Below are 27,052 nucleotides of genomic sequence, written 5' to 3' on the forward strand. Positions count from 1 at the left end.
ACAGATTCATTTTAAAAGCTTAGCTATTAAAATATATCCGCTATTATACGTATTGATTATGGAGTTTGCAGAAATCGAAGGAGCCAAGCATCGGAACGTAGTGGAATCTATATCGAGGTTCTGGGGCTGCCTCAAAGGCAAAGGAGCGGAACATCACAAGAAAGAGAGAGAGAGAGAGAGAGAGAGAGAGAGAGAGAGAGAGAGAGAGAGAGAGAGAGAGAGAGAGAGAGAGAGAGAGAGAGAGAGAGAGAGAGAGAGAGAGAGAGGAACATTTGTTTCTCTTCCTATGGTGCTCGCATATTATAGATCTCATCATATACATTGCCTTCATGGCCGTACCAACTTTTAATTGCTTCCGACGCTCATGAAGAGAGAAGGGAGAGAGGGGGAGGGAGAGAAAGGGAGACAAAATTGAAATAGAGATGCTGAAAAACGCGTTTTAAGGGCAATTTAGTGGTGTACATTGCAGATGACAATTGGGTTTTTAAAGCCATTAAAATGGGAACTTCAAACAGGTTGGAGGGGTCACGACACCCCTATGACCCCCCTGGATCCGCCAGTGACTGGTGTATTTGTATTTTCAGGCAATGCGTGCGGTGCACAGCACAATGAAATATGTCCTCAGAGGTCACATGACTCAAGAACTGCTGTCACTTGCCAGACCCAGCGTCACTTCAGATGAAATATATTTTGATGGTATCCTTGGAAACGTAGACACGGTGTGTAGCAAACGTTTTGTGATATATTATGGTAACCACATAGAACGGGAGCCAGGTCGATTTATCTATGTCGGAGTGTCAGGAAGGTTTGAACATTGATTCTTATGTAAAATTATGTGTAGATTTCAGATCTGCTTAAACGTGTACGTTAATTGGGAATTTGCATACTTTTAATGGTACGTCAAGGTCAATTTGTGTTCGATCTGCTGCTACCCAAAAAACAACAGTCCACGGGACAGACTCCAAATGTCAGTTATAGGGGAGATTAAACCCTTAAAAACTGTTTTTTGTGACGCTAAATATCCAGACATTCCATTTTGATTTGCTGGATTTTCATAATTGGTTAATTTGATCTACATTTTCAAGGTCAAATGAAGGTAATTGTTTCTGAATATATAATATTCTGTAAATGACACAAATCATTGGTTTCTTTTAATTCTTTCCAATACTATTGGTCAATAATGGTCTTATTATGGCTTTGGTTTATAGATATATCCATTACACATCTAGTAGGGGTGCTTCCTAATTGAAATTTCAGGAGCAGATCCATAATTTATCAAAAGGGGGAGATATTTAGAAAAATGTTACGTCCACATTTTGGGGCATGGTTTCTTAGAAATGGATACCAATGCTTTCTGAGGTCTGTACAGGGTATGGTTTATGGCGAAGGTAGGTCGATTTACGGTAAAGGTCATTTTGAGGGTCATTTAAGGTCATTTGAGTCAAGTTCAGTTTTTAAAAAAATTCTTATATTTGTCGGTAAGCCTATTTACACATATGCTACCTAAAGTTCGCTTTTTATAAATATGATTATAATGGATCATCATTATATATTACAAGTTACATGCACAATATAGGGAAACTTGGTATAAAAATCAACTGATCTCGAAATTATGTTCTTTCTGGGGCAGATCCAGAATTTAATCAAAGGGAATAATTTCTGAATGGGTTATGTCCACATTTTGGGCATGGTTTGTTAGCAGTGGTTACCCATGCTTAGTGAGGTATTTACATGGTGAGTGTAGGTACAGTGTATGGTGAGGGGAGGTACCCATGCGAAATGGACCCTTAAGGATAATTTTGGGGTCATTTAACGGTCATTTAGGGTCATATTAGGAAATATTAACTTTATTACATTTTCCTTATCTTTCCGGGTAGAGCTTTTTACAAATATACTACTTAAAGTTCGCTTTTCATAAATATGATTATAATGGATCATTATATATTACAATTTACATGCAACCTATAGGGAAACATGATATAAAAATCAACTGATCATGAAATTATGTCTAAAACATATGTTTAGAAATAATTAATGGTAGCTTTGTTAGAAATGGGTTCCCATGCTTATTGACGTTTATACAGAGTAAGGTTTATGGTGAGGGTAGGTATCCACGCAAAATGTACCTGTATTGAGATCTGTTTAAGGCAAGGTTTATGGTGAAGGTAGGTATCCACGCAAAATTTACCTGCATTGAGATCTGTTTACGGCAAGGTTTATGGTGAGGGTAGGTATCCACGCAAAATGTACCTGTATTGAGATCTGTTTACGGCAAGGTTTATGGTGAGGGTAGGTATCCACGCAAAATGTACCTGTATTGAGATCTGTTTAAGGCAAGGTTTATGGTGAGGGTAGGTATCCACGCAAAATGTACCTGTATTGAGATCTGTTTACGGCAAGGTTTATGGTGAGGGTAGGTATCCACGCAAAATGTACCTGCATTGAGATCTGTTTAAGGCAAGGTTTATGGTGAAGGTAGGTTTTCACACCATTGTAACATTTAAAGGTCACTTTAGGGGTGATTTTAGATGTCAATGCAAGTCAAAATCAATATTTTGGTTACATCGTTTTAATATCTATGAGAGTAAGTCTTTTCTAAAAAGTGTTGTTTAAGGTTTACTCTTGATTATAACTAATTGATCAGTATATATTGCAATATTCATATAAACTAAGGAGAATCTGGAATGAAAAATATGTTTATTTGACAATATTGATTTCGTGTGACACATCCTTCCCCAAAAATCTTTATGCAGGTTTTAGACCACCATTAGTTTGTAGAATCTTTACATGTACCAATATGTATGGCTGGATATAGGTCTTCCCACATATAATTCGGTGACATCCTTGCTAGATGGAAGTATGTAAGAACTTCTGGGATGTTTCTGAATATCCTTAACCTGAGTATCAATCCCAACATCTGATTTAGTAGCTCCATACAAGCAACATACATATACCTCAGCGGGTTCAGGAAGACCACAACAGTTCCACTCTTTAAGAATGGCAAGAATACTGTTGGTTTCTTTAATAATTAATGAAACATTGGTACTACACTTGTGTCAAATGAATGTCACATCTATAATTTTGCAAAATTTACCTTTATCTTTCCTACTCCTTAGATTTTTGTCGGTAGCTTTATGTATTGTTTCTCAATATGAGTTATAAAGATAATATCATCTTTTCTGGTGGAACCATTAATCTTTCCCAAAACTATGTTGACAAATGTGTTTGCAATTGGTTTGTTTAATGCATAGACCAGAGCATAACCATCAGATATGTAAGGTAAGAAAACTGTCAGTCTACAAATTATCACTCTACGTAGCATTTCCTTACCACAAGTATTATCCCAGTTGATCATGCACGATTTGAGTAACAATGTTTTTTGTTTTCTATCCAGTATTCTATGGAACATGGGGTTACATTAGTTTGTAAGTATGGGCTCATCATTGGAGATGGTTGAGGATCCACATTCCAAATGATAGGAAATTATGACGCAGCTATATAAACACAATTTGTCATCCAAGCATGAAGCATATTCTCGAGTTGTGGTTGAATGCAGACAGACACATAACACTATTAATGGTTTGCTATCTTGGTCACCCTAAAGACGAAGCTTTGATACCATTTGGGTAGTCATCAAATACTTGGCAGGACATACTCCACTTGAAACACGCTGTCACGGATCGCAGTAGACATTGTGGATTTTCTGAACAGTTGATAATTTGTATGGTGATACGGAGTCATTGATAAAGCCAGGAAGGAGAGAAGGCTCTGGGGTGTTTCCACCATCAAGAATACCTCAACTACATTTGAAAAGAGCTAATTTCTAAACATACTTTTAAAGCATTCCATAATTTGACAGTAGTCTACCGCCTGCTTAAGGAGATTGGAAAAATAATTTGAATGTAGCAAAACAAGGCAGATATGTATTCCAGAATACACATGTACTACAGTCCAGTGATGCTATCTATCAATAATAATATGAAACCGGTTCGTTATATGGCAATTGTTCATGTTGAATGATAAGTTTGATCATAGAAACCAATTAAGACGTACCATTTTAATTGTTGCTAGAATAAACAGTGATATTGTCTTTAATTAGATAATAACATTATATCTTAAATATTGATTATATTCAACCACTCCCCCCAAAAACAACAACAAACAAACAACAACAACAACAACAACAAAACAACAAAAAACAAAAAAACAACAAACAAAAACAACAAAAAAACAAACAAAAAACAAACCCAAAAACCAATCAAACAATAATAATAATAATAATAATAATTTCCTTAATTTGTGCCAAATGACTTTAAATTATCTTAACATAACGGGGTACGTACCCTCTTTGTAAACCTTATAATATATAGCATTAAGCATGTATCCCCATTTCTAACAAAACGTACCTAAAATTGTATTTGCCTAGTCGTTTGGAAAGACAAATGGGATATGTTTGACTCTCCAGTAATATTATATGAAGCACATTTCATTTAATTCTACACCACAACCAAAGATTAAACTTTTATATTTCATATCTTTATTGATAAACCTCATTCGAACAGTTAGTTAACTTAAAAATAGCATTTGACTTTATTCAGGTTGAGAAACAGTCAATAGGAAACAATTTCGACATACCATTAAAAACATGCACATTCCCAGCTAACGCACATGTTTTTCTTTTATAACTGCTATACCAATGCAAATTATAATAACCTATCAGTTTGTATGCATTGTAGAGCTAGTTATCTAAATACAGTATCTGGAAGAATGTATCGCATGAAATTAGTATTGTAAAATAAATGCATTTTTCGTTTCAGATTTCCAAGTTACATGCAGTATCTGGAAGAATGTATCGCACGAAATTAATACTGTAAAATAAATGCATTTTGTATTCCAGATTTCCCAGTTAGCATATTATTCTGACCAATTAGATACATTTAATAATCAAAAGTAAACCTTTAATAGCACTTTCTGGAAAGAACCTAGACTTACAGATAAATTTGTTTTAAACATTTCGATTTTGTAAACCTTATAATAGCTTCTAAAATAATACCCTAAAGTTTAAAATGACATGAGTACCTACCTTCACCATAAACCATACTCTACATGATGTCAATAAAGGTCAATTTAGCGTGAATACCTACCTTCACCATAAATCTTACCCTGTACAGATCTCAATAAATATAGGTACCATTAATTTTTTAAAAGACATGTTTTAGACACTTATAAACACATTGTTTGGAGATAAATTGAGTTTAATATAAAAATGTCCCATTGTATACCGTGGTATGTAGCATATTTGTAAAAAGCCCTACCCTCAAAATTGTGAAAAATATAAACACGTAAATCAACCTACCTTCGCCATAAACCATACCCTGTACTGACCTCAGAAAGCATTGGTATCCATTTCCATGCCCCAAAATGTGGACGTAACCTTTTCCTAAACATCTCCCCCTTTCGTTAAATTATGGATCTGCCCCTGCAATTTCAATCAGGAAGCACCTCTACTAGATGTGTAATGAATATATAAACCAAAGTCACAATATGAACATTATTAATCAATATTATTGGAATGAATTAAAAGAAATCAATGATTTGTGTCATTTACAGCATATTATATATTCAGAAACAATTACCTTCATTTGACCTTGAAAATGTAGGTCAGATTGACCAATTATGAAAGTCCAGCAAATCAAAATGGAAAGTTTGGATATTAAGCATCCCAAAAACCTTTTTTTAAAGAGTTTATTCTCCCCTATAACTGAAATTTGGTATCTGTCCCGTGGACTGTTGTTTTTGGGTAGCAGCACATCGAACATAAATTGACTTTGACGTACCATTAAAAATATGCAAATTCCCAATTAACGTACACGTTTAGGCAAGTAAGAGTTGCAGATCTGAAATCTACACATATTTTTACATAAGAATCAATGTTCAAACCTTCCTGACTCTCCGACATAGATACATCGACCTGGCTCCTGGACTAACAGTATTATATACTGCTGTCAACGCAATTAATATTTAAATACACAAAGTGAATCGACTGCACCGACTCGTGCTAATATACTGTGGTAACCACAATATTATATACTGTTGTCGACGTAATTGATATTTAAAAATACAAAGTGAATCGACTGCACCGACTCGTGCTAATATATTATGGTAACCACAATATTTTATACTGTTGTCGACGTAATTAATATTTAAAAATACAAAGTAACTACAAAACTTTATTCCAGTATTAACGTATTTCTAATAAGCTAAAATAACGGTAACTAAAGAACTTTATATTGTTTTCAACGTATTTTAGACAAGCAAAAAATAATGGTAACCACATAATTTTATACTGTTGTCGAGTTATTTCAGACAAGCTAATATAATGGTAATCACAAAACTGTATACTGCTGTCGACGTATTTCAGGCAGGCTAAAATAATGGTAACCACAGAACTTTACACTGCTGTTGATGTATTTCAGGCAGGCTAAAATGATGGTAACCACAGAACTTTACACTGCTGTTGATGTATTTCAGGCAGGCTAAAATGATGGTAACCACAGAACTTTACACTGCTGTTGATGTATTTAGTTTAGTTTAAACAATATTTTATTCCACTGACTGGTGGGATTGGTCGACAGGCTACAAGCCTATATTAGGACCTTTCCCTACATTTTTTACAAACACACTGACAAGATGACAGGCAAATTGCAATTAATAACTAACAATAATAATAATAATAGTAGATGAATAACATAAACGTGAGCTACAGAAAGGAAAGGTACGTACATTGATGTATTTCATACAATATTGTAGATCAGTAAAAAAAAAAAGGTATTGACAGTTTCTAAAACATCTGTCGACATTTCAGACAAGCCAAATAATGGCAACACACTGCTATTGGCGTATTTCGAACTGGATGTTGTGACGTATTTCAGAATACTAATGTTGATGATCGACTTGGTACAACAGCTATTACAGTGAATGCTTTGATCAACACGTGGACCGTCTACGACTCAGCCAAAAAGACGTTGTCGTGGATAACTGGTAGGTGAAATTGTAGATAACTGGTACATGAAATGGTTAATAATTTGTAGGTGAAATTGTAGATAACTGTTAGGTGAAATTGTAGATAACTGGTAGGTGAAATTGTGGATAATCTAGCAAGGAATAACATATAGGACATTTAAGGAAACGTTGGAATTTGAATCATACTTGCATACCCTGGATAAAATGATGTGTATTTTTTTCTATTTCGTATTTGCAATCATATTTTACCATTTGAAAGAGGAAGATGGACAAAATTAATGTTTTATATGAAAATAGAAAGTGCATATATTGTAATAATAATGTTGGAATTGAAATTCATTATTTATTGATATCTAAAAAAATGTAAAGTAGAAACACTATGTGAACAGACCAAATATATACAAAGTCCAGCAACTCTTTAATTGTAAACTAATCAGAGTTGTCAGAAACTTGTGTAAATTTATATTCATATTACAAACAATACTGTGCCTCCTATCGATCATATACCTTTCTGATTATTTCTTTTCAATATTTGGCTGCCCATCTGTTTGTATATACATATACATTGTTTTCTTTCTGTTGAAGCCGTCTTGACAATTTGTATTTATTATTATATATGTTCCACTGATGTGACCGAAAGATGGCCATGAGAATAAATACAGTTCTGTTCTGTTCTGTACCTGTATGCTTATTTGATGCGTTTGTACGGGGTTAAATAGTCAGTTTAGTCAATTAAATATGCCATATGCTAAATTTTTGTTAATGGTAGACTCTCACTTTATATATGCATGTACGTTTTGATGATCACTAATAATTATTTAATTCCAGACCCCCCATCCCGAGTCAGGCCACCGATCTTATCGGAGGTCAGACTCTGGATGGGCGTGTTCGAAACCCTAGTGGTATATGGGCACGTTAAAATAGTTATCTATCTATTTAATTCCAGATACACCTCCTGATGTTCAACGAACCGTGACAGCGGCGAGCAGATGGTTAGCGCGGCATATACTTGGGGACCAGTATAAACATGACCTGGTATTCTTTACAGTCGACAGTCCAGCCCCGGATGTAAGTATGACTAATAGTTCTAACACACGTATAAAACTGACCGGCCATCGGATTTAAGTCTGGTAGGTACTGGGTTCGTATCCCAGTACCGACTCTCACCCACTAACAACTACTCACCAACGTTTTGTCCTGGTCCGTATATCTGGCTGATAGCTGAGGTGTGCCCAGGACAGTGTGCTGAACACTTTAATTGGACAGAGCACAAAAATAAGTATAAATGGATGAAAGAACAAAACAACAATCTCGTGCGTATTTTTAATGTGGATAAAGTTTGTTTAGTTTACGACACCACTAGAGCACATTGATTAATTAACCATGGGATTTTGGATGTCCAACGCTTGGTAATTAATAATCGGCTATTGGATTAAATATAATTAGTTATGACACAGATATAATAATTCGAGTACCGTTATTATTTTATAGGATTCCGTATACTGGTATCCCACCAACAGACTGGAGTTTCTCAATGGTACGAGTTTCTCGGATGATGGAGATATTCCTGAAGAACCGTTCATCGGAGTCGTGGAAGGCGTCATTCCAGAAATCCAATACCAGGCCATGTTGAAGCGCAAGCACTTCGGACTGAAAACGCCGGAGAAATTCCATGGGATAAAAAAGAGTTTCTACATCTACTGGTCATCGGACGCTTGCAGCTATGCAATAACATTGCTGGCTCTAGCGCAACACAATGCTATCGTGAACGATCATTAAATGCCCGACGCCATATAACCGTAAATAAAATACGTCGAGTGCGTCGTTAAATAAAACATTTCCTTCAATCCTTAAAGGCACAGTACCTGATGTAGACAACAACTATATTGACACATCAAGTTATTCTTACTAATATGGAGTCGATACGATTAGTATATTCAGTATCAGCACAGTACCCCGTATAGACAACAACTATATTGACACATCAAGATATTCTTACTAATATGGAGTCGATACGATCAGTTACTCTTTTATTCTAATATTAATTGTAATACATTTTAAACTGAAACTTATTATATTCAGTATTAAAAACCTTAAACCTTGCGTTTTCTAGACTAGTTATTACTAATGTTTTTAATTACCATTAGAAAATGACAAACCTTTCTCTCATTAAATACTATTGTGCCTGTTAGTTGAGATGTGTAGTGATTGACACATTAAATACTATTGTGCCTGTTAGTTGAGATTTGTAGTGATTGACACATTAAATACTATTGTGTCTGTCAGTTGAGATTTGTAGTGATTGACACATTAAATACTTGACACATTAAATACTATTGTGCCTGTCAGTTGAGATTTGTAGTGATTGACACATTAAACGCTATTATGTCTGTCAGTTGTGTATTATCACAAATTGATGTTAATTTTACAAAACGGCGACTATAGAGCAGAGGCTTCTCGTATCATTCCGCATCAGTAAACACAAATGCAACTGGGGAAGGAGACAAACTGGACGGGCCTGTTGTTGAATGTGAGGTCATATACACATACATACAAAGATACATACATACAAAGATAAATACATACATACATACATTATTCTTGTGAACTGTCATTCGTATTTAGATTGTCTTTCAACTGTTGGTGGGAGGTCTGGCCCCTCGAGCTTCAGAGTCGGACATAACTTTCTTTGAATCTGGGTAATAAATAAAATGCCACACTCGTGTTCGCTAGATTTAACGAAACTGGCGAATTTCCAATGTAAATTATCTCACTTTCGTTCGGTCAGATAAGTAATATGATCCATTCAACTATACACATCTGTTCAGGTCCGTACCTAATGGTGTATTTCAAATGTCCTTTACAAACTCGCCACAGCTGTGAATCTCTCATCTCATTTGAATGTCATCATTTTCAATGGCCACCCCAGCTGTTTCGAGAAACCAACCGCTGATATATGATCCATACAATGCACTATCAGCCTCCTCTAGTTAACTCGTAGATGTATTCTGTTCGAAGATGTTCAGATTATTTAGTATGTATATCATACAGTCTGGCTACTGGAGACCAAGATATGGCCTCGATTCTGTCACAACTCTCAGACAAACTTGAAAACCTGCAGACGACATCCGGGTTGGACGCTGGGGCATATACATCTAGAGTGTTCAACCACGTACCTCCTGAAATCGCGCCCCATGAAGCACAAAAGGGGCGTTACGACAATAACGTCTTTCTGACACTGTCACGGGGATTCTATAATTCCCTTAACTGAATAAAACACGATTATCAAAATATCTCTCCTAACTGTATATCTATTAGATCTCTCTGTAACAGGCAGTTAAACCCTAGTATGGCTCGTCTAGGTATGATCAGAGATAAGATCTTATATAAAGTATATATTATTATAGCACGTTTAGTTCACTAGAAAACACAACAAAAACACAATACACTTTGGAATCTGTATTAATCTACGCTGACAAATGTACAGCCGTAGTAGTTAATTAATAACAACAATAATAACAACCCAGAACTGATCACTTAATTAGTTAATCTCTAGGTGTCTAGTTCCACAATATGCGCATCACTTCACCGTGACACAACACCCACACGTGTGATAATTGAGAAACGCTTCCAGGAGAAGTTAATTAATAAAGGAATTACAACACCATTCCTAACTGGTTAATTTTTAATTAACCCTTACTACTCGTTCAGTAACGTGTGATAATTTAGAAACGCTTCCAGGGGAACTTAATTAATAAAGGAATTACAGCTCTATTCCTAACGGGTTAATTTTTAATTAACCCTAACTACTCATTCAGTAACCTTGTAACACAGAATTAATACTGGTACCTATCACAATAAAGACAATAACCTACAGTTTACCTAGGTCTTCTAGGATGACTGGCTAAGATTTATATTACCAAATACTCGTATAATGTTAGAACAAAAAGTCTACGATTTACTTCGTCAGATGACCGAAGACACTGTCTAAAGAATATTGGTATAATACAGTATTAAAATATTTTTAGTCACATCAATCACATCAAGGTTATACAACAGAGCAGAAATAAAAATATTTACCAAAGTCCAACGGACTACGTTCCCTGGGAGCCGTCCTTTTTCGTTTCTGCCCATAACTCTAAAACACTAGCTATTTATTATAAATCGAAATATCGCCTGGGGGTAAATCGCGGCACCGAATCTTATCATCTGATATTTCCACCACGTCCAAGCGGTATTTTTTCCTCAGATCGTCAGACTTAATGTCGCCAGTTCGCTAGAGATTCCACGGTCGCGCGGAGGTATTACGTAACTACTGGCCACATGGCCTCCACACCTGCTCTGGGTGTGTATTAGACGACCATCGCGCAGAAGTATTACGTAACAAGTTGCCCACCTAGTTAAGTGCAATGAAACTGCACACGGCCTTCTAAAACAATTAATATCGCCACAGGCGAAAACAAATTAAGAGCATGTACCGTCACAGACACTGTGGGTGGTCATCTCCCTTCTAGAAGCGTCCATGTACAGCGGACTTCCTTTAGTGACGTCACAACAACTTCTGGCAGCGATCGGAAGTTTTACGAAAAGCCACGATCGTAACGCACCTGGCAATACGTCTGTGATGAGCTTTTATCCCCAGACATACGACGCGTCAACCGATCTGTGGCAGATTCTTCCCCCGAAGACTGGAGAGGCTCTACCAGTTGTTGCAGAAGACAAGATTCGTCAGTATTTAAAGAATGAGGACTGGACAGAGACGGAGCTGTTAGCAAGAGTCGTTCTACAACAGTAAGAACGTTCTAGCTTGATATCATCCCCCACAACTAAAACACACAGGCTTTAACGGGTTTTGTCTTTGCGTCTGATCACCGTCTATACCAGTAACTCCATTAACATCCCTGTACTTATATGCATATCTATTTCATACACTGCACCCATTTATAGGCCCGTGTGCAGGAATTGTATCAGTGGCGAATTACACCGGAGTTTATAGAGGTGTATATTGAGAAGAAAAAACAATTGTTTCAGCAGGGAGCAATTTCAGCCCGAAAAATACTCCCTCTGCACACGCGACTGCACTGTCATACCCGTACCACATGAGCATTCCACTTCCATTGCTGTATCATACAAAATGGACATCTTTCGTAGCCTTTTAAGATTACCATTCACATTTTAATACAATTTCTATATATACATATATATCACATTACCAATGTATATCACATGTCCGCCATTGTACCCGTCTGTATCCTTACTTCCATCGCTTTACTCGTGTGTACCCTTAAGCTAGATTCATACTTCACCGCTGACTCTTGTTGGTGAGTAGTTGACTGGCCCACTTCTGCTTCTGTTCAAATCTAATCCTCATTTTTCAGTCAATTCAGTATGATTTTAACACAGTTCATATTACAATTTATTGCGCGTTCGTTAAACGCTTTTTAGTTTACCAAATAAAAAATAAACGTCAGATGCGCATGAGGTCGGCAATCGAAGTTTGAATTTACATTTTGTGTATTTATACACTTGTCCTACTTTCATCACGGTTCTGTTGCATCCGCATTTCACTTTATGTACGTGTGTGCTCCACCCCACCCGGATTACTACCATTGCAATACTTGCATGAACTAACACTAATTGAGTGGCGGGGCGTAGCCCAATGATAAGACGCTCGCTCAATGCGCGGTGGGTGTTGAATCAATCCCCGTCAGCGGGCCCATTGGGCTATTTCTCGTTTTAGCCAGTGCACCACAACTGGTATATCAAAGGCTGTGGTATGTACTACCCTGTCTGTGGAATGGTGCATATAAAAGATCCCTTGCTGCTAATCGAAAAGAGTAGAATGAAGTGGCGACAGCGGGTTTCCTCTCTCCATATCTGTGTGGTCCTTAACCATATGTGTGCTCGCTACAATGTACTTGAACCGTAAATGAATATAATATTTTATAAAAACCGAAGTGTCAACTGGCCGGATTCGAACCTACTGCACCAATTGGAATGACCTTTGACAGACCACGACAGTAACCGCTCGGCCACCGGATCTTCCACGAAAACAAAAGCCCAATCAACTGTAGTTAAGCACGTAATTAAAGTTAAAATGAAATGAAATAATCACTGATCAATAAGACTGCCGTAAAGAATATAGGTGGAATTTAAATATTTAATATTCCTTGTAGGATTTCGAAACTGGGTGACAACCCGCCAGATTTCGACGACTCGTTTGTGAATTTCGGAGTTGGAGCCCTTTTGGCGGAAATGAATCACACGTTCCCCTCGAGCTATTCCTACTGGATGGAAACCAACCCGAACTTAACCTCCGTTACGAGGCTTTGAAGGAGTATGCTTATCGACCTTTCGCCATCAATGACCCTTCTAACGCCATAGACCCTAGGTCATATTACGTCATGAGGCACTTCCTACAGGAAGCGGAAACTGAAAACAAAGATGTTAGCCTCGTTTCCACATGGGTGAGAAGAATAATATATATTGTTTGATTTGAATTCATATAATATAATGGCTTTAATTTCATATTAATTCGTTGCCATATTTTTGTGTAATTAATGCAAATATAGATATATATTGTCACAATATTCGAGACAGCTTCCATGACGACTACACTTGTCATTTTTTTTTTATCCCCTGACAAACTCGAGAACATTCATAGATTTTATTTTTACAAATCCACTCCTTTTATATTCTAGCAGCTACCGTTATTATTATTTGTAGATTTGTTGGCAAATGTAAGTTGTATGGCATATTGCAGATAAACGTAACAAATTACAGTGCAATATACACACGAGTTTATGTCAATTATGTTATTACATCACTAACCGTTTACTTTCAGACGTACAACCAACATACCGCCAAAATGTTATACAGCCAAGGGAAGCCAGTGGCGTTTACCATGAACGATGTGGACATTATAGTTTGCGCCTGTTGCGCCTGTTGTTGAATGTGAGGTCATATACACATACATACAAAGATACATACATACAAAGATAAATACATACATACATACATACATACATACATACATTATTCTTGTGAACTGTCATTCGTATTTAGATTGTCTTTCAACTGTTGGTGGGAGGTCTGGCCCCTCGAGCTTCAGAGTCGGACATAACTTTCTTTGAATCTGGGTAATAAATAAAATGCCACACTCGTGTTCGCTAGATTTAACGAAACTGGCGAATTTCCAATGTAAATTATCTCACTTTCGTTCGGTCAGATAAGTAATATGATCCATTCAACTATACACATCTGTTCAGGTCCGTACCTAATGGTGTATTTCAAATGTCCTTTACAAACTCGCCACAGCTGTGAATCTCTCATCTCATTTGAATGTCATCATTTTCAATGGCCACCCCAGCTGTTTCGAGAAACCAACCGCTGATATATGATCCATACAATGCACTATCAGCCTCCTCTAGTTAACTCGTAGATGTATTCTGTTCGAAGATGTTCAGATTATTTAGTATGTATATCATACAGTCTGGCTACTGGAGACCAAGATATGGCCTCGATTCTGTCACAACTCTCAGACAAACTTGAAAACCTGCAGACGACATCCGGGTTGGACGCTGGGGCATATACATCTAGAGTGTTCAACCACGTACCTCCTGAAATCGCGCCCCATGAAGCACAAAAGGGGCGTTACGACAATAACGTCTTTCTGACACTGTCACGGGGATTCTATAATTCCCTTAACTGAATAAAACACGATTATCAAAATATCTCTCCTAACTGTATATCTATTAGATCTCTCTGTAACAGGCAGTTAAACCCTAGTATGGCTCGTCTAGGTATGATCAGAGATAAGATCTTATATAAAGTATATATTATTATAGCACGTTTAGTTCACTAGAAAACACAACAAAAACACAATACACTTTGGAATCTGTATTAATCTACGCTGACAAATGTACAGCCGTAGTAGTTAATTAATAACAACAATAATAACAACCCAGAACTGATCACTTAATTAGTTAATCTCTAGGTGTCTAGTTCCACAATATGCGCATCACTTCACCGTGACACAACACCCACACGTGTGATAATTGAGAAACGCTTCCAGGAGAAGTTAATTAATAAAGGAATTACAACACCATTCCTAACTGGTTAATTTTTAATTAACCCTTACTACTCGTTCAGTAACGTGTGATAATTTAGAAACGCTTCCAGGGGAACTTAATTAATAAAGGAATTACAGCTCTATTCCTAACGGGTTAATTTTTAATTAACCCTAACTACTCATTCAGTAACCTTGTAACACAGAATTAATACTGGTACCTATCACAATAAAGACAATAACCTACAGTTTACCTAGGTCTTCTAGGATGACTGGCTAAGATTTATATTACCAAATACTCGTATAATGTTAGAACAAAAAGTCTACGATTTACTTCGTCAGATGACCGAAGACACTGTCTAAAGAATATTGGTATAATACAGTATTAAAATATTTTTAGTCACATCAATCACATCAAGGTTATACAACAGAGCAGAAATAAAAATATTTACCAAAGTCCAACGGACTACGTTCCCTGGGAGCCGTCCTTTTTCGTTTCTGCCCATAACTCTAAAACACTAGCTATTTATTATAAATCGAAATATCGCCTGGGGGTAAATCGCGGCACCGAATCTTATCATCTGATATTTCCACCACGTCCAAGCGGTATTTTTTCCTCAGATCGTCAGACTTAATGTCGCCAGTTCGCTAGAGATTCCACGGTCGCGCGGAGGTATTACGTAACTACTGGCCACATGGCCTCCACACCTGCTCTGGGTGTGTATTAGACGACCATCGCGCAGAAGTATTACGTAACAAGTTGCCCACCTAGTTAAGTGCAATGAAACTGCACACGGCCTTCTAAAACAATTAATATCGCCACAGGCGAAAACAAATTAAGAGCATGTACCGTCACAGACACTGTGGGTGGTCATCTCCCTTCTAGAAGCGTCCATGTACAGCGGACTTCCTTTAGTGACGTCACAACAACTTCTGGCAGCGATCGGAAGTTTTACGAAAAGCCACGATCGTAACGCACCTGGCAATACGTCTGTGATGAGCTTTTATCCCCAGACATACGACGCGTCAACCGATCTGTGGCAGATTCTTCCCCCGAAGACTGGAGAGGCTCTACCAGTTGTTGCAGAAGACAAGATTCGTCAGTATTTAAAGAATGAGGACTGGACAGAGACGGAGCTGTTAGCAAGAGTCGTTCTACAACAGTAAGAACGTTCTAGCTTGATATCATCCCCCACAACTAAAACACACAGGCTTTAACGGGTTTTGTCTTTGCGTCTGATCACCGTCTATACCAGTAACTCCATTAACATCCCTGTACTTATATGCATATCTATTTCATACACTGCACCCATTTATAGGCCCGTGTGCAGGAATTGTATCAGTGGCGAATTACACCGGAGTTTATAGAGGTGTATATTGAGAAGAAAAAACAATTGTTTCAGCAGGGAGCAATTTCAGCCCGAAAAATACTCCCTCTGCACACGCGACTGCACTGTCATACCCGTACCACATGAGCATTCCACTTCCATTGCTGTATCATACAAAATGGACATCTTTCGTAGCCTTTTAAGATTACCATTCACATTTTAATACAATTTCTATATATACATATATATCACATTACCAATGTATATCACATGTCCGCCATTGTACCCGTCTGTATCCTTACTTCCATCGCTTTACTCGTGTGTACCCTTAAGCTAGATTCATACTTCACCGCTGACTCTTGTTGGTGAGTAGTTGACTGGCCCACTTCTGCTTCTGTTCAAATCTAATCCTCATTTTTCAGTCAATTCAGTATGATTTTAACACAGTTCATATTACAATTTATTGCGCGTTCGTTAAACGCTTTTTAGTTTACCAAATAAAAAAATAAACGTCAGATGCGCATGAGGTCGGCAATCGAAGTTTGAATTTACATTTTGTGTATTTATACACTTGTCCTACTTTCATCACGGTTCTGTTGCATCCGCATTTCACTTTATGTACGTGTGTGCTCCACCCCACCCGGATTACTACCATTGCAATACTTGCATGAACTAACACTAATTGAGTGGCGGGGCGTAGCCCAATGATAAGACGCTCGCTCAATGCGCGGTGGGTGTTGAATCAATCCCCGTCAGCGGGCCCATTGGGCTATTTCTCGTTTTAGCCAGTGCACCACAACTGGTATATCAAAGGCTGTGGTATGTACTACCCTGTCTGTGGAATGGTGCATATAAAAGATCCCTTGCTGCTAATCGAAAAGAGTAGAATGAAGTGGCGACAGCGGGTTTCCTCTCTCCATATCTGTGTGGTCCTTAACCATATGTGTGCTCGCTACAATGTACTTGAACCGTAAATGAATATAATATTTTATAAAAACCGAAGTGTCAACTGGCCGGATTCGAACCTACTGCACCAATTGGAATGACCTTTGACAGACCACGACAGTAACCGCTCGGCCACCGGATCTTCCACGAAAACAAAAGCCCAATCAACTGTAGTTAAGCACGTAATTAAAGTTAAAATGAAATGAAATAATCACTGATCAATAAGACTGCCGTAAAGAATATAGGTGGAATTTAAATATTTAATATTCCTTGTAGGATTTCGAAACTGGGTGACAACCCGCCAGATTTCGACGACTCGTTTGTGAATTTCGGAGTTGGAGCCCTTTTGGCGGAAATGAATCACACGTTCCCCTCGAGCTATTCCTACTGGATGGAAACCAACCCGAACTTAACCTCCGTTACGAGGCTTTGAAGGAGTATGCTTATCGACCTTTCGCCATCAATGACCCTTCTAACGCCATAGACCCTAGGTCATATTACGTCATGAGGCACTTCCTACAGGAAGCGGAAACTGAAAACAAAGATGTTAGCCTCGTTTCCACATGGGTGAGAAGAATAATATATATTGTTTGATTTGAATTCATATAATATAATGGCTTTAATTTCATATTAATTCGTTGCCATATTTTTGTGTAATTAATGCAAATATAGATATATATTGTCACAATATTCGAGACAGCTTCCATGACGACTACACTTGTCATTTTTTTTTTATCCCCTGACAAACTCGAGAACATTCATAGATTTTATTTTTACAAATCCACTCCTTTTATATTCTAGCAGCTACCGTTATTATTATTTGTAGATTTGTTGGCAAATGTAAGTTGTATGGCATATTGCAGATAAACGTAACAAATTACAGTGCAATATACACACGAGTTTATGTCAATTATGTTATTACATCACTAACCGTTTACTTTCAGACGTACAACCAACATACCGCCAAAATGTTATACAGCCAAGGGAAGCCAGTGGCGTTTACCATGAACGATGTGGACATTATAGTTTGCGCCTGTTGCGCCTGTTGTTGAATGTGAGGTCATATACACATACATACAAAGATACATACATACAAAGATAAATACATACATACATACATACATACATACATTATTCTTGTGAACTGTCATTCGTATTTAGATTGTCTTTCAACTGTTGGTGGGAGGTCTGGCCCCTCGAGCTTCAGAGTCGGACATAACTTTCTTTGAATCTGGGTAATAAATAAAATGCCACACTCGTGTTCGCTAGATTTAACGAAACTGGCGAATTTCCAATGTAAATTATCTCACTTTCGTTCGGTCAGATAAGTAATATGATCCATTCAACTATACACATCTGTTCAGGTCCGTACCTAATGGTGTATTTCAAATGTCCTTTACAAACTCGCCACAGCTGTGAATCTCTCATCTCATTTGAATGTCATCATTTTCAATGGCCACCCCAGCTGTTTCGAGAAACCAACCGCTGATATATGATCCATACAATGCACTATCAGCCTCCTCTAGTTAACTCGTAGATGTATTCTGTTCGAAGATGTTCAGATTATTTAGTATGTATATCATACAGTCTGGCTACTGGAGACCAAGATATGGCCTCGATTCTGTCACAACTCTCAGACAAACTTGAAAACCTGCAGACGACATCCGGGTTGGACGCTGGGGCATATACATCTAGAGTGTTCAACCACGTACCTCCTGAAATCGCGCCCCATGAAGCACAAACGGGGCGTTACGACAATAACGTCTTTCTGACACTGTCACGGGGATTCTATAATTCCCTTAACTGAATAAAACACGATTATCAAAATATCTCTCCTAACTGTATATCTATTAGATCTCTCTGTAACAGGCAGTTAAACCCTAGTATGGCTCGTCTAGGTATGATCAGAGATAAGATCTTATATAAAGTATATATTATTATAGCACGTTTAGTTCACTAGAAAACACAACAAAAACACAATACACTTTGGAATCTGTATTAATCTACGCTGACAAATGTACAGCCGTAGTAGTTAATTAATAACAACAATAATAACAACCCAGAACTGATCACTTAATTAGTTAATCTCTAGGTGTCTAGTTCCACAATATGCGCATCACTTCACCGTGACACAACACCCACACGTGTGATAATTGAGAAACGCTTCCAGGAGAAGTTAATTAATAAAGGAATTACAACACCATTCCTAACTGGTTAATTTTTAATTAACCCTTACTACTCGTTCAGTAACGTGTGATAATTTAGAAACGCTTCCAGGGGAACTTAATTAATAAAGGAATTACAGCTCTATTCCTAACGGGTTAATTTTTAATTAACCCTAACTACTCATTCAGTAACCTTGTAACACAGAATTAATACTGGTACCTATCACAATAAAGACAATAACCTACAGTTTACCTAGGTCTTCTAGGATGACTGGCTAAGATTTATATTACCAAATACTCGTATAATGTTAGAACAAAAAGTCTACGATTTACTTCGTCAGATGACCGAAGACACTGTCTAAAGAATATTGGTATAATACAGTATTAAAATATTTTTAGTCACATCAATCACATCAAGGTTATACAACAGAGCAGAAATAAAAATATTTACCAAAGTCCAACGGACTACGTTCCCTGGGAGCCGTCCTTTTTCGTTTCTGCCCATAACTCTAAAACACTAGCTATTTATTATAAATTGAAATATCGCCTGGGGGTAAATCGCGGCACCGAATCTTATCATCTGATATTTCCACCACGTCCAAGCGGTATTTTTTCCTCAGATCGTCAGACTTAATGTCGCCAGTTCGCTAGAGATTCCACGGTCGCGCGGAGGTATTACGTAACTACTGGCCACATGGCCTCCACACCTGCTCTGGGTGTGTATTAGACGACCATCGCGCAGAAGTATTACGTAACAAGTTGCCCACCTAGCTAAGTGCAATGAAACTGCACACGGCCTTCTAAAACAATTAATATCGCCACAGGCGAAAACAAATTAAGAGCATGTACCGTCACAGACACTGTGGGTGGTCATCTCCCTTCTAGAAGCGTCCATGTACAGCGGACTTCCTTTAGTGACGTCACAACAACTTCTGGCAGCGATCGGAAGTTTTACGAAAAGCCACGATCGTAACGCACCTGGCAATACGTCTGTGATGAGCTTTTATCCCCAGACATACGACGCGTCAACCGATCTGTGGCAGATTCTTCCCCCGAAGACTGGAGAGGCTCTACCAGTTGTTGCAGAAGACAAGATTCGTCAGTATTTAAAGAATGAGGACTGGACAGAGACGGAGCTGTTAGCAAGAGTCGTTCTACAACAGTAAGAACGTTCTAGCTTGATATCATCCCCCACAACTAAAACACACAGGCTTTAACGGGTTTTGTCTTTGCGTCTGATCACCGTCTATACCAGTAATTCCATTAACATCCCTGTACTTATATGCATATCTATTTCATTCACTGCACCCATTTATAGGCCCGTGTGCAGGAATTGTATCAGTGGCGAATTACACCGGAGTTTATAGAGGTGTATATTGAGAAGAAAAAACAATTGTTTCAGCAGGGAGCAATTTCAGCCCGAAAAATACTCCCTCTGCACACGCGACTGCACTGTCATACCCGTACCACATGAGCATTCCACTTCCATTGCTGTATCATACAAAATGGACATCTTTCGTAGCCTTTTAAGATTACCATTGACATTTTAATACAATTTCTATATATACATATATATCACATTACCAATGTATATCACATGTCCGCCATTGTACCCGTCTGTATCCTTACTTCCATCGCTTTACTCGTGTGTACCCTTAAGCTAGATTCATACTTCACCGCTGACTCTTGTTGGTGAGTAGTTGACTGGCCCACTTCTGCTTCTGTTCAAATCTAATCCTCATTTTTCAGTCAATTCAGTATGATTTTAACACAGTTCATATTACAATTTATTGCGCGTTCGTTAAACGCTTTTTAGTTTACCAAATAAAAAAATAAACGTCAGATGCGCATGAGGTCGGCAATCGAAGTTTGAATTTACATTTTGTGTATTTATACACTTGTCCTACTTTCATCACGGTTCTGTTGCATCCGCATTTCACTTTATGTACGTGTGTGCTCCACCCCACCCGGATTACTACCATTGCAATACTTGCATGAACTAACACTAATTGAGTGGCGGGGCGTAGCCCAATTATAAGACGCTCGCTTAATGCGCGGTGGGTGTTGGATCAATCCCCGTCAGCGGGCCCATTGGGCTATTTCTCGTTTTAGCCAGTGCACCACAACTGGTATATCAAAGGCTGTGGTATGTACTACCCTGTCTGTGGAATGGTGCATATAAAAGATCCCTTGCTGCTAATCGAAAAAAGATGGAATGAAGTGGCGACAGCGGGTTTCCTCTCTCCATATCTGTGTGGTCCTTAACCATATGTGTGCTCGCTACAATGTACTTGAACCGTAAATGAATATAATATTTTATAAAAACCGAAGTGTCAACTGGCCGGATTCGAACCTACTGCACCAATTGGAATGACCTTTGACAGACCACGACAGTAACCGCTCGGCCACCGGATCTTCCACGAAAACAAAAGCCCAATCAACTGTAGTTAAGCACGTAATTAAAGTTAAAATGAAATGAAATAATCACTGATCAATAAGACTGCCGTAAAGAATATAGGTGGAATTTAAATATTTAATATTCCTTGTAGGATTTCGAAACTGGGTGACAACCCGCCAGATTTCGACGACTCGTTTGTGAATTTCGGAGTTGGAGCCCTTTTGGCGGAAATGAATCACACGTCCCCTCGAGCTATTCCTACTGGATGGAAACCAACCCGAACTTAACCTCCGTTACGAGGCTTTGAAGGAGTATGCTTATCGACCTTTCGCCATCAATGACCCTTCTAACGCCATAGACCCTAGGTCATATTACGTCATGAGGCACTTCCTACAGGAAGCGGAAACTGAAAACAAAGATGTTAGCCTCGTTCCCACATGGGTGAGAAGAATAATATATATTGTTTGATTTGAATTCATATAATATAATGGCTTTAATTTCATATTAATTCGTTGCCATATTTTTGTGTAATTAATGCAAATATAGATATATATTGTCACAATATTCGAGACAGCTTCCATGACGACTACACTTGTCATTTTTTTTTTTATCCCCTGACAAACTCGAGAACATTCATAGATTTTATTTTTACAAATCCACTCCTTTTATATTCTAGCAGCTACCGTTATTATTATTTGTAGATTTGTTGGCAAATGTAAGTTGTATGGCATATTGCAGATAAACGTAACAAATTACAGTGCAATATACACACGAGTTTATGTCAATTATGTTATTACATCACTAACCGTTTACTTTCAGACGTACAACCAACATACCGCCAAAATGTTATACAGCCAAGGGAAGCCAGTGGCGTTTACCATGAACGATGTGGACATTATAGTTTGCGCCAATACTATACACGGACTTACGGCAGCCATTTTGTCAGGCATACTTCCGGTTGACACACTCGATAATCCTGAGATACAGGTGATAAAATGTTTTAAAAATCATTCTTCGTCTTCTTCTTCCTCCTCAAAGAAATTGAATGACGAATTTTAACAAGGTGACGACTATTTCTATGAATCACCTGCCAAGAGAGAGAGAGAGAGAGAGAGAGAGAGAGAGAGAGAGAGAGAGAGAGAGAGAGAGCCCTTAAAACTCGTTTTTGGTTGTAGCCGGTATCCAGATGCGAACTCAGTAGCTACCAGACTTAAGTCCGATGGTTTAACCACTACACCACCGATGTTCCAGGTCTGGTTTGACAAACATCAGCCTGCACAAGGCAGTGCCCCAGTGGACATTATTGCACACTGTCAGCACGAAATGGTTGACAGTATTGAATATTGCGGTTATATACGATGCATTCACAGTAAATCAGTAACTGTGTGAAGTATCGTTAATTAAACTGGAACTTCCTGCTGCGATTTTACCTCCTTGAAAGCTCGATACCTTTGCAATACCTGTGATTATACACATTCGCATTACTACAATTCGTGACATATACACAACGTTCAGTTGTGTCTTCATTATTAATATATATATATATATATATATATATATATATATATACATATATACATACATACATATGTGTTACCTTACAACAAATTAATTTCACTTTCTGGGAGAAATAAAAAATATATATACCCGAACCCACAGGAATGGAATCCGTCTATGCCACTTGGTATATATGCAGTGACTGGGTTATCACTTTTAAATGTTACTGACCAAACATTTTCTATTTTATTTCAGATGATATACCTCAATACCACAGCGGTTTTGAGCTATCAAATTAAAAGCAATTTTTCCGGACGATTAAACCTGGCAATGGTCTATTACGCAACTGTGAACCAGTTCTATTGGTTCATGTCCAGAACACTGGCTCTTCTTGAGAGAACCAGTCTAAGTGGAGATCTTCCTCATCCGGTATGTTTCCGACCGACCCTAGTTTTTAAATACTATTATAGTTATATGGCGTCACACATATGATTAAGGACAACACAGATACTGAGAGATGAAACCCGCTGTTGCCACGTCATGGGCTACTCTTTTTGATTAGCAGCAAGGGATGTTTTGTATGCACCATCCCACAGAGAGGATAGCATATACCACGGCCTTTGATATACCAGTTGTGGTGCACTGGCTGGAACGAGAAATAGCCCGACGGGGAAAAGGTTTTAGAACGTCACAACTGAGACATTAGTACAAAATCCGCTATTATAGGTATTGAGTATTGACACAACAAGGTTTAAATGGAACATTTGCCAGAGGCCGATCCAGGATTTTGTACCAAAAAAGGTGTGTGTGGTGTGTGTGTGTGTGTGTGGGGGGGGGGGGGGGGGGAGTGTCATGTCTGAATTTGTAGAAAACAAACGAGCCGAGCTTTGAAACGGAGTGAGATCTATAGCGAAGTTCGGGGGCTGCCTCAAAGGCAAAGTAGATGAATTTCCCGAAAGAGATCTATAGGAATGTTCGGGGACTGTCTCAAAACATTTAAAAATAAAAATGCTCAAAGACGCGTTTTAAAGGCAGTTTAAACAGTGTTGTACAAAGTGGATGATAACTGTTTTGTTTGTTTAAGCCATTAAAATGGGCACTTCAATCAGGTTGGAGGGATTACGGCACCCCTGTGAACCCCCTGGACCTGCAAATGACTGGTGTATTTGTATTTTAAGGCCATACGTGTGGTACACAGCACAATGAAAGATGTCCTCAGAGGTCACATGACTCAAGAACTGCTGTCGCTTGCCAGACCCAACGTTACTTCAGATGAAATATATTTTGATGGTATCCTTGGAAACGTAGACACGGTGTGTTTTATAATATATTGTTATAACCACAGTATTCTATACTGCTGTCGAGTTATTTCAGACAAGCTAACCGTAAATCGTTATTCTGCTTTCGACGTAATTTAGACACGCTAAAATAATTGTAATGACAAAACTTTACACTGCTGTTGAAGTTTTTCAGACAAGATTGTTGATTAGTTAAATAAATGGTAATAATGGCAGTTATTTAATACAGTTGTCGACATTTCAGACAAGCTAACATAATGACAAAACACAATATTTTATACTGCTAATGACATATTTCGAACTGGATGTTGTGACGTATTGTGACATTTCGAACTGGATGTTGTGACGTATTTCAGAATACTGATGTTGTGACTTATTTCAGAATACTGCTGTTGATGATCGACTTGGTACAACAGCTATGACAGTGAATGCTTTGATCAACACGTGGACCGTCTACGACTCGGACAAGAAGACGTTGTCGTGGATAACTGGTAGGTGAAATTGTAGATAATTGGTAGGTGAAATTGTACATAACTGGTAGGTAAAATTGCAGATAACTGGCAGATAAAAATGTGGATACCTGGTAAGTAAAATTATTGTTTTACGACACACAAGCTCGTATAATAATATCTATATATCAATTGTTAAAGGATAAGTCTAAAACCACCAGTAAGAGTTTACCAGTTAGTATATTATTATTTTATTTCATTTAGGCACACACTATTAATGGATGACAAAAAAGAAAAAGAAAAAGAAAAAAACCACCCAAAAACCCCCAGATATATTTTAACAGGTCGGTTTAAATACAATTTACGACCAGAAAACATTCAAGTTATTGAATTGGTTAAAAGAAGTAATTAAAAGAAGTCTATTAGATCCGTTTTGGTAAATCTGGAAAAAGATACTTTTTTACATCTAGTAAAGAAAAACATATAGGATATTTAAGGAAACGTTAGAATTTGATTCATACTTTAATATCCTGAATAAAACGAAGTATACCACTTTTTTCGATTTCGTATTTCGAATCAATTTTTACCAGTTAAACGAGGAAGATGGATATGTTTTTTAATATGAAAATAAAAAGTACATTATTATTGTAATAATGATGTAGTTGGAGTTGAAAATTCATTATTTATTTATATGTACAACATTTTCAGAAGAAAGATAGAAATATATTAATAAAGACTATGTGAACAGACCAAATATACTAGTATACAAATTCCAGCAACCCTTTCATTGTAAACGGATCAGTGTTCTTAGATACTTGTGTAAATTTATATTCATTTGTAACAAACAATTCTGAGCCTCCTAACGATCATATAATTTTCTGTGTATTTCTTTTGACCACTTCACTGCTTATCTGTTGACAATTTGTATTTATTGTTATACATGTCCCACTGATGTGACCGAATGGTGGCCATGAGAATAAATAAAGTTCTGGTCTGTTCTCTTCTGTACCTAATTAGCCGTACGCTGCTTTGATGTGTTTGTACAGGGTGAAATAGAGGTACATATCAGGACGTAACTAGTGGATGGTCCATTTTCGTTAACTTTTTGGTTAACAAGCTAATAATGTTTGTCAATTAAATGTGATGTGTACTCAGCTGCTTCATTTGCTGAGGACATGAATTTTTATTAATGGAAGGCTCTCACTTTTGGTTTCTCTTAAATTTCAGGCTCATGTGCAGGGAGTTATTTCGGCGATGAGCCCCTCCAACCCCCCCCCCCCCCCCCCCCCCCCCCCCCCCCCCCCCCCCCCCCCCCCCCCCCACCACCACCCCCAAAACACCATTTCTTTTATTTTTGTTATTATTTTATACATAAGCATGTCTGTGTTGGCGATCACAAAGAGAGAAAAATGCTTAAATTTAATGATGGAACCAATAATTATTTAATTCCAGACACGCCTCCTGATGTTCAACGAACCGTGACAGCGACAAGCAGATGGTTAGCGCGGCATATACTTGGGGACCAGTACAAACATGACGTCGTATTCTTCGTGGCCGACAGTCCAGCCCCGGATGTAAGTACGACTAATACATGTAGGCCTAGGCTCAACAAAACTGACGGACCTTTGTAGACAAAACAAAACAAAGGAAAACACCAATACTATTATTATTATTATTATTATTATTATTATTATAAATCAATAATACAATTTAATAGAAGTACAAAACCAATTACTAGTTACTTGGGGTTTTTTGTTGTTGTTTTTTCTATTTATTTATTTATTTAGCTTTTGACGTCTATATTTTTGATAATAGTTGTACTCGCCTATATTGTTATAATATTGTTGTAAACAGGAGTCTCGTAAGCTGGACAACTTGTGC

The 27,052-nt window shown here is 37.8% G+C and overlaps 1 protein-coding gene across 1 annotated transcript; it reads left to right on the top strand.

Moving 5' to 3' along the window:
* Positions 1–589: 589 nt before the first annotated feature.
* Positions 590–9,169, top strand: LOC121388110. Its single transcript, XM_041519328.1, has 4 exons — positions 590–719; positions 6,933–7,041; positions 7,970–8,091; positions 8,515–9,169. Exons 1-4 carry the CDS (start codon positions 609–611, stop codon positions 8,800–8,802), a joined length of 630 nt encoding a protein of 209 aa, XP_041375262.1. The 5' UTR covers positions 590–608; the 3' UTR covers positions 8,803–9,169.
* Positions 9,170–27,052: the final 17,883 nt, after the last annotated feature.

This window comes from Gigantopelta aegis, chromosome 14 (assembly GCF_016097555.1).
Source record: "Gigantopelta aegis isolate Gae_Host chromosome 14, Gae_host_genome, whole genome shotgun sequence".
Taxonomy (NCBI): domain Eukaryota; kingdom Metazoa; phylum Mollusca; class Gastropoda; order Neomphalida; family Peltospiridae; genus Gigantopelta; species Gigantopelta aegis.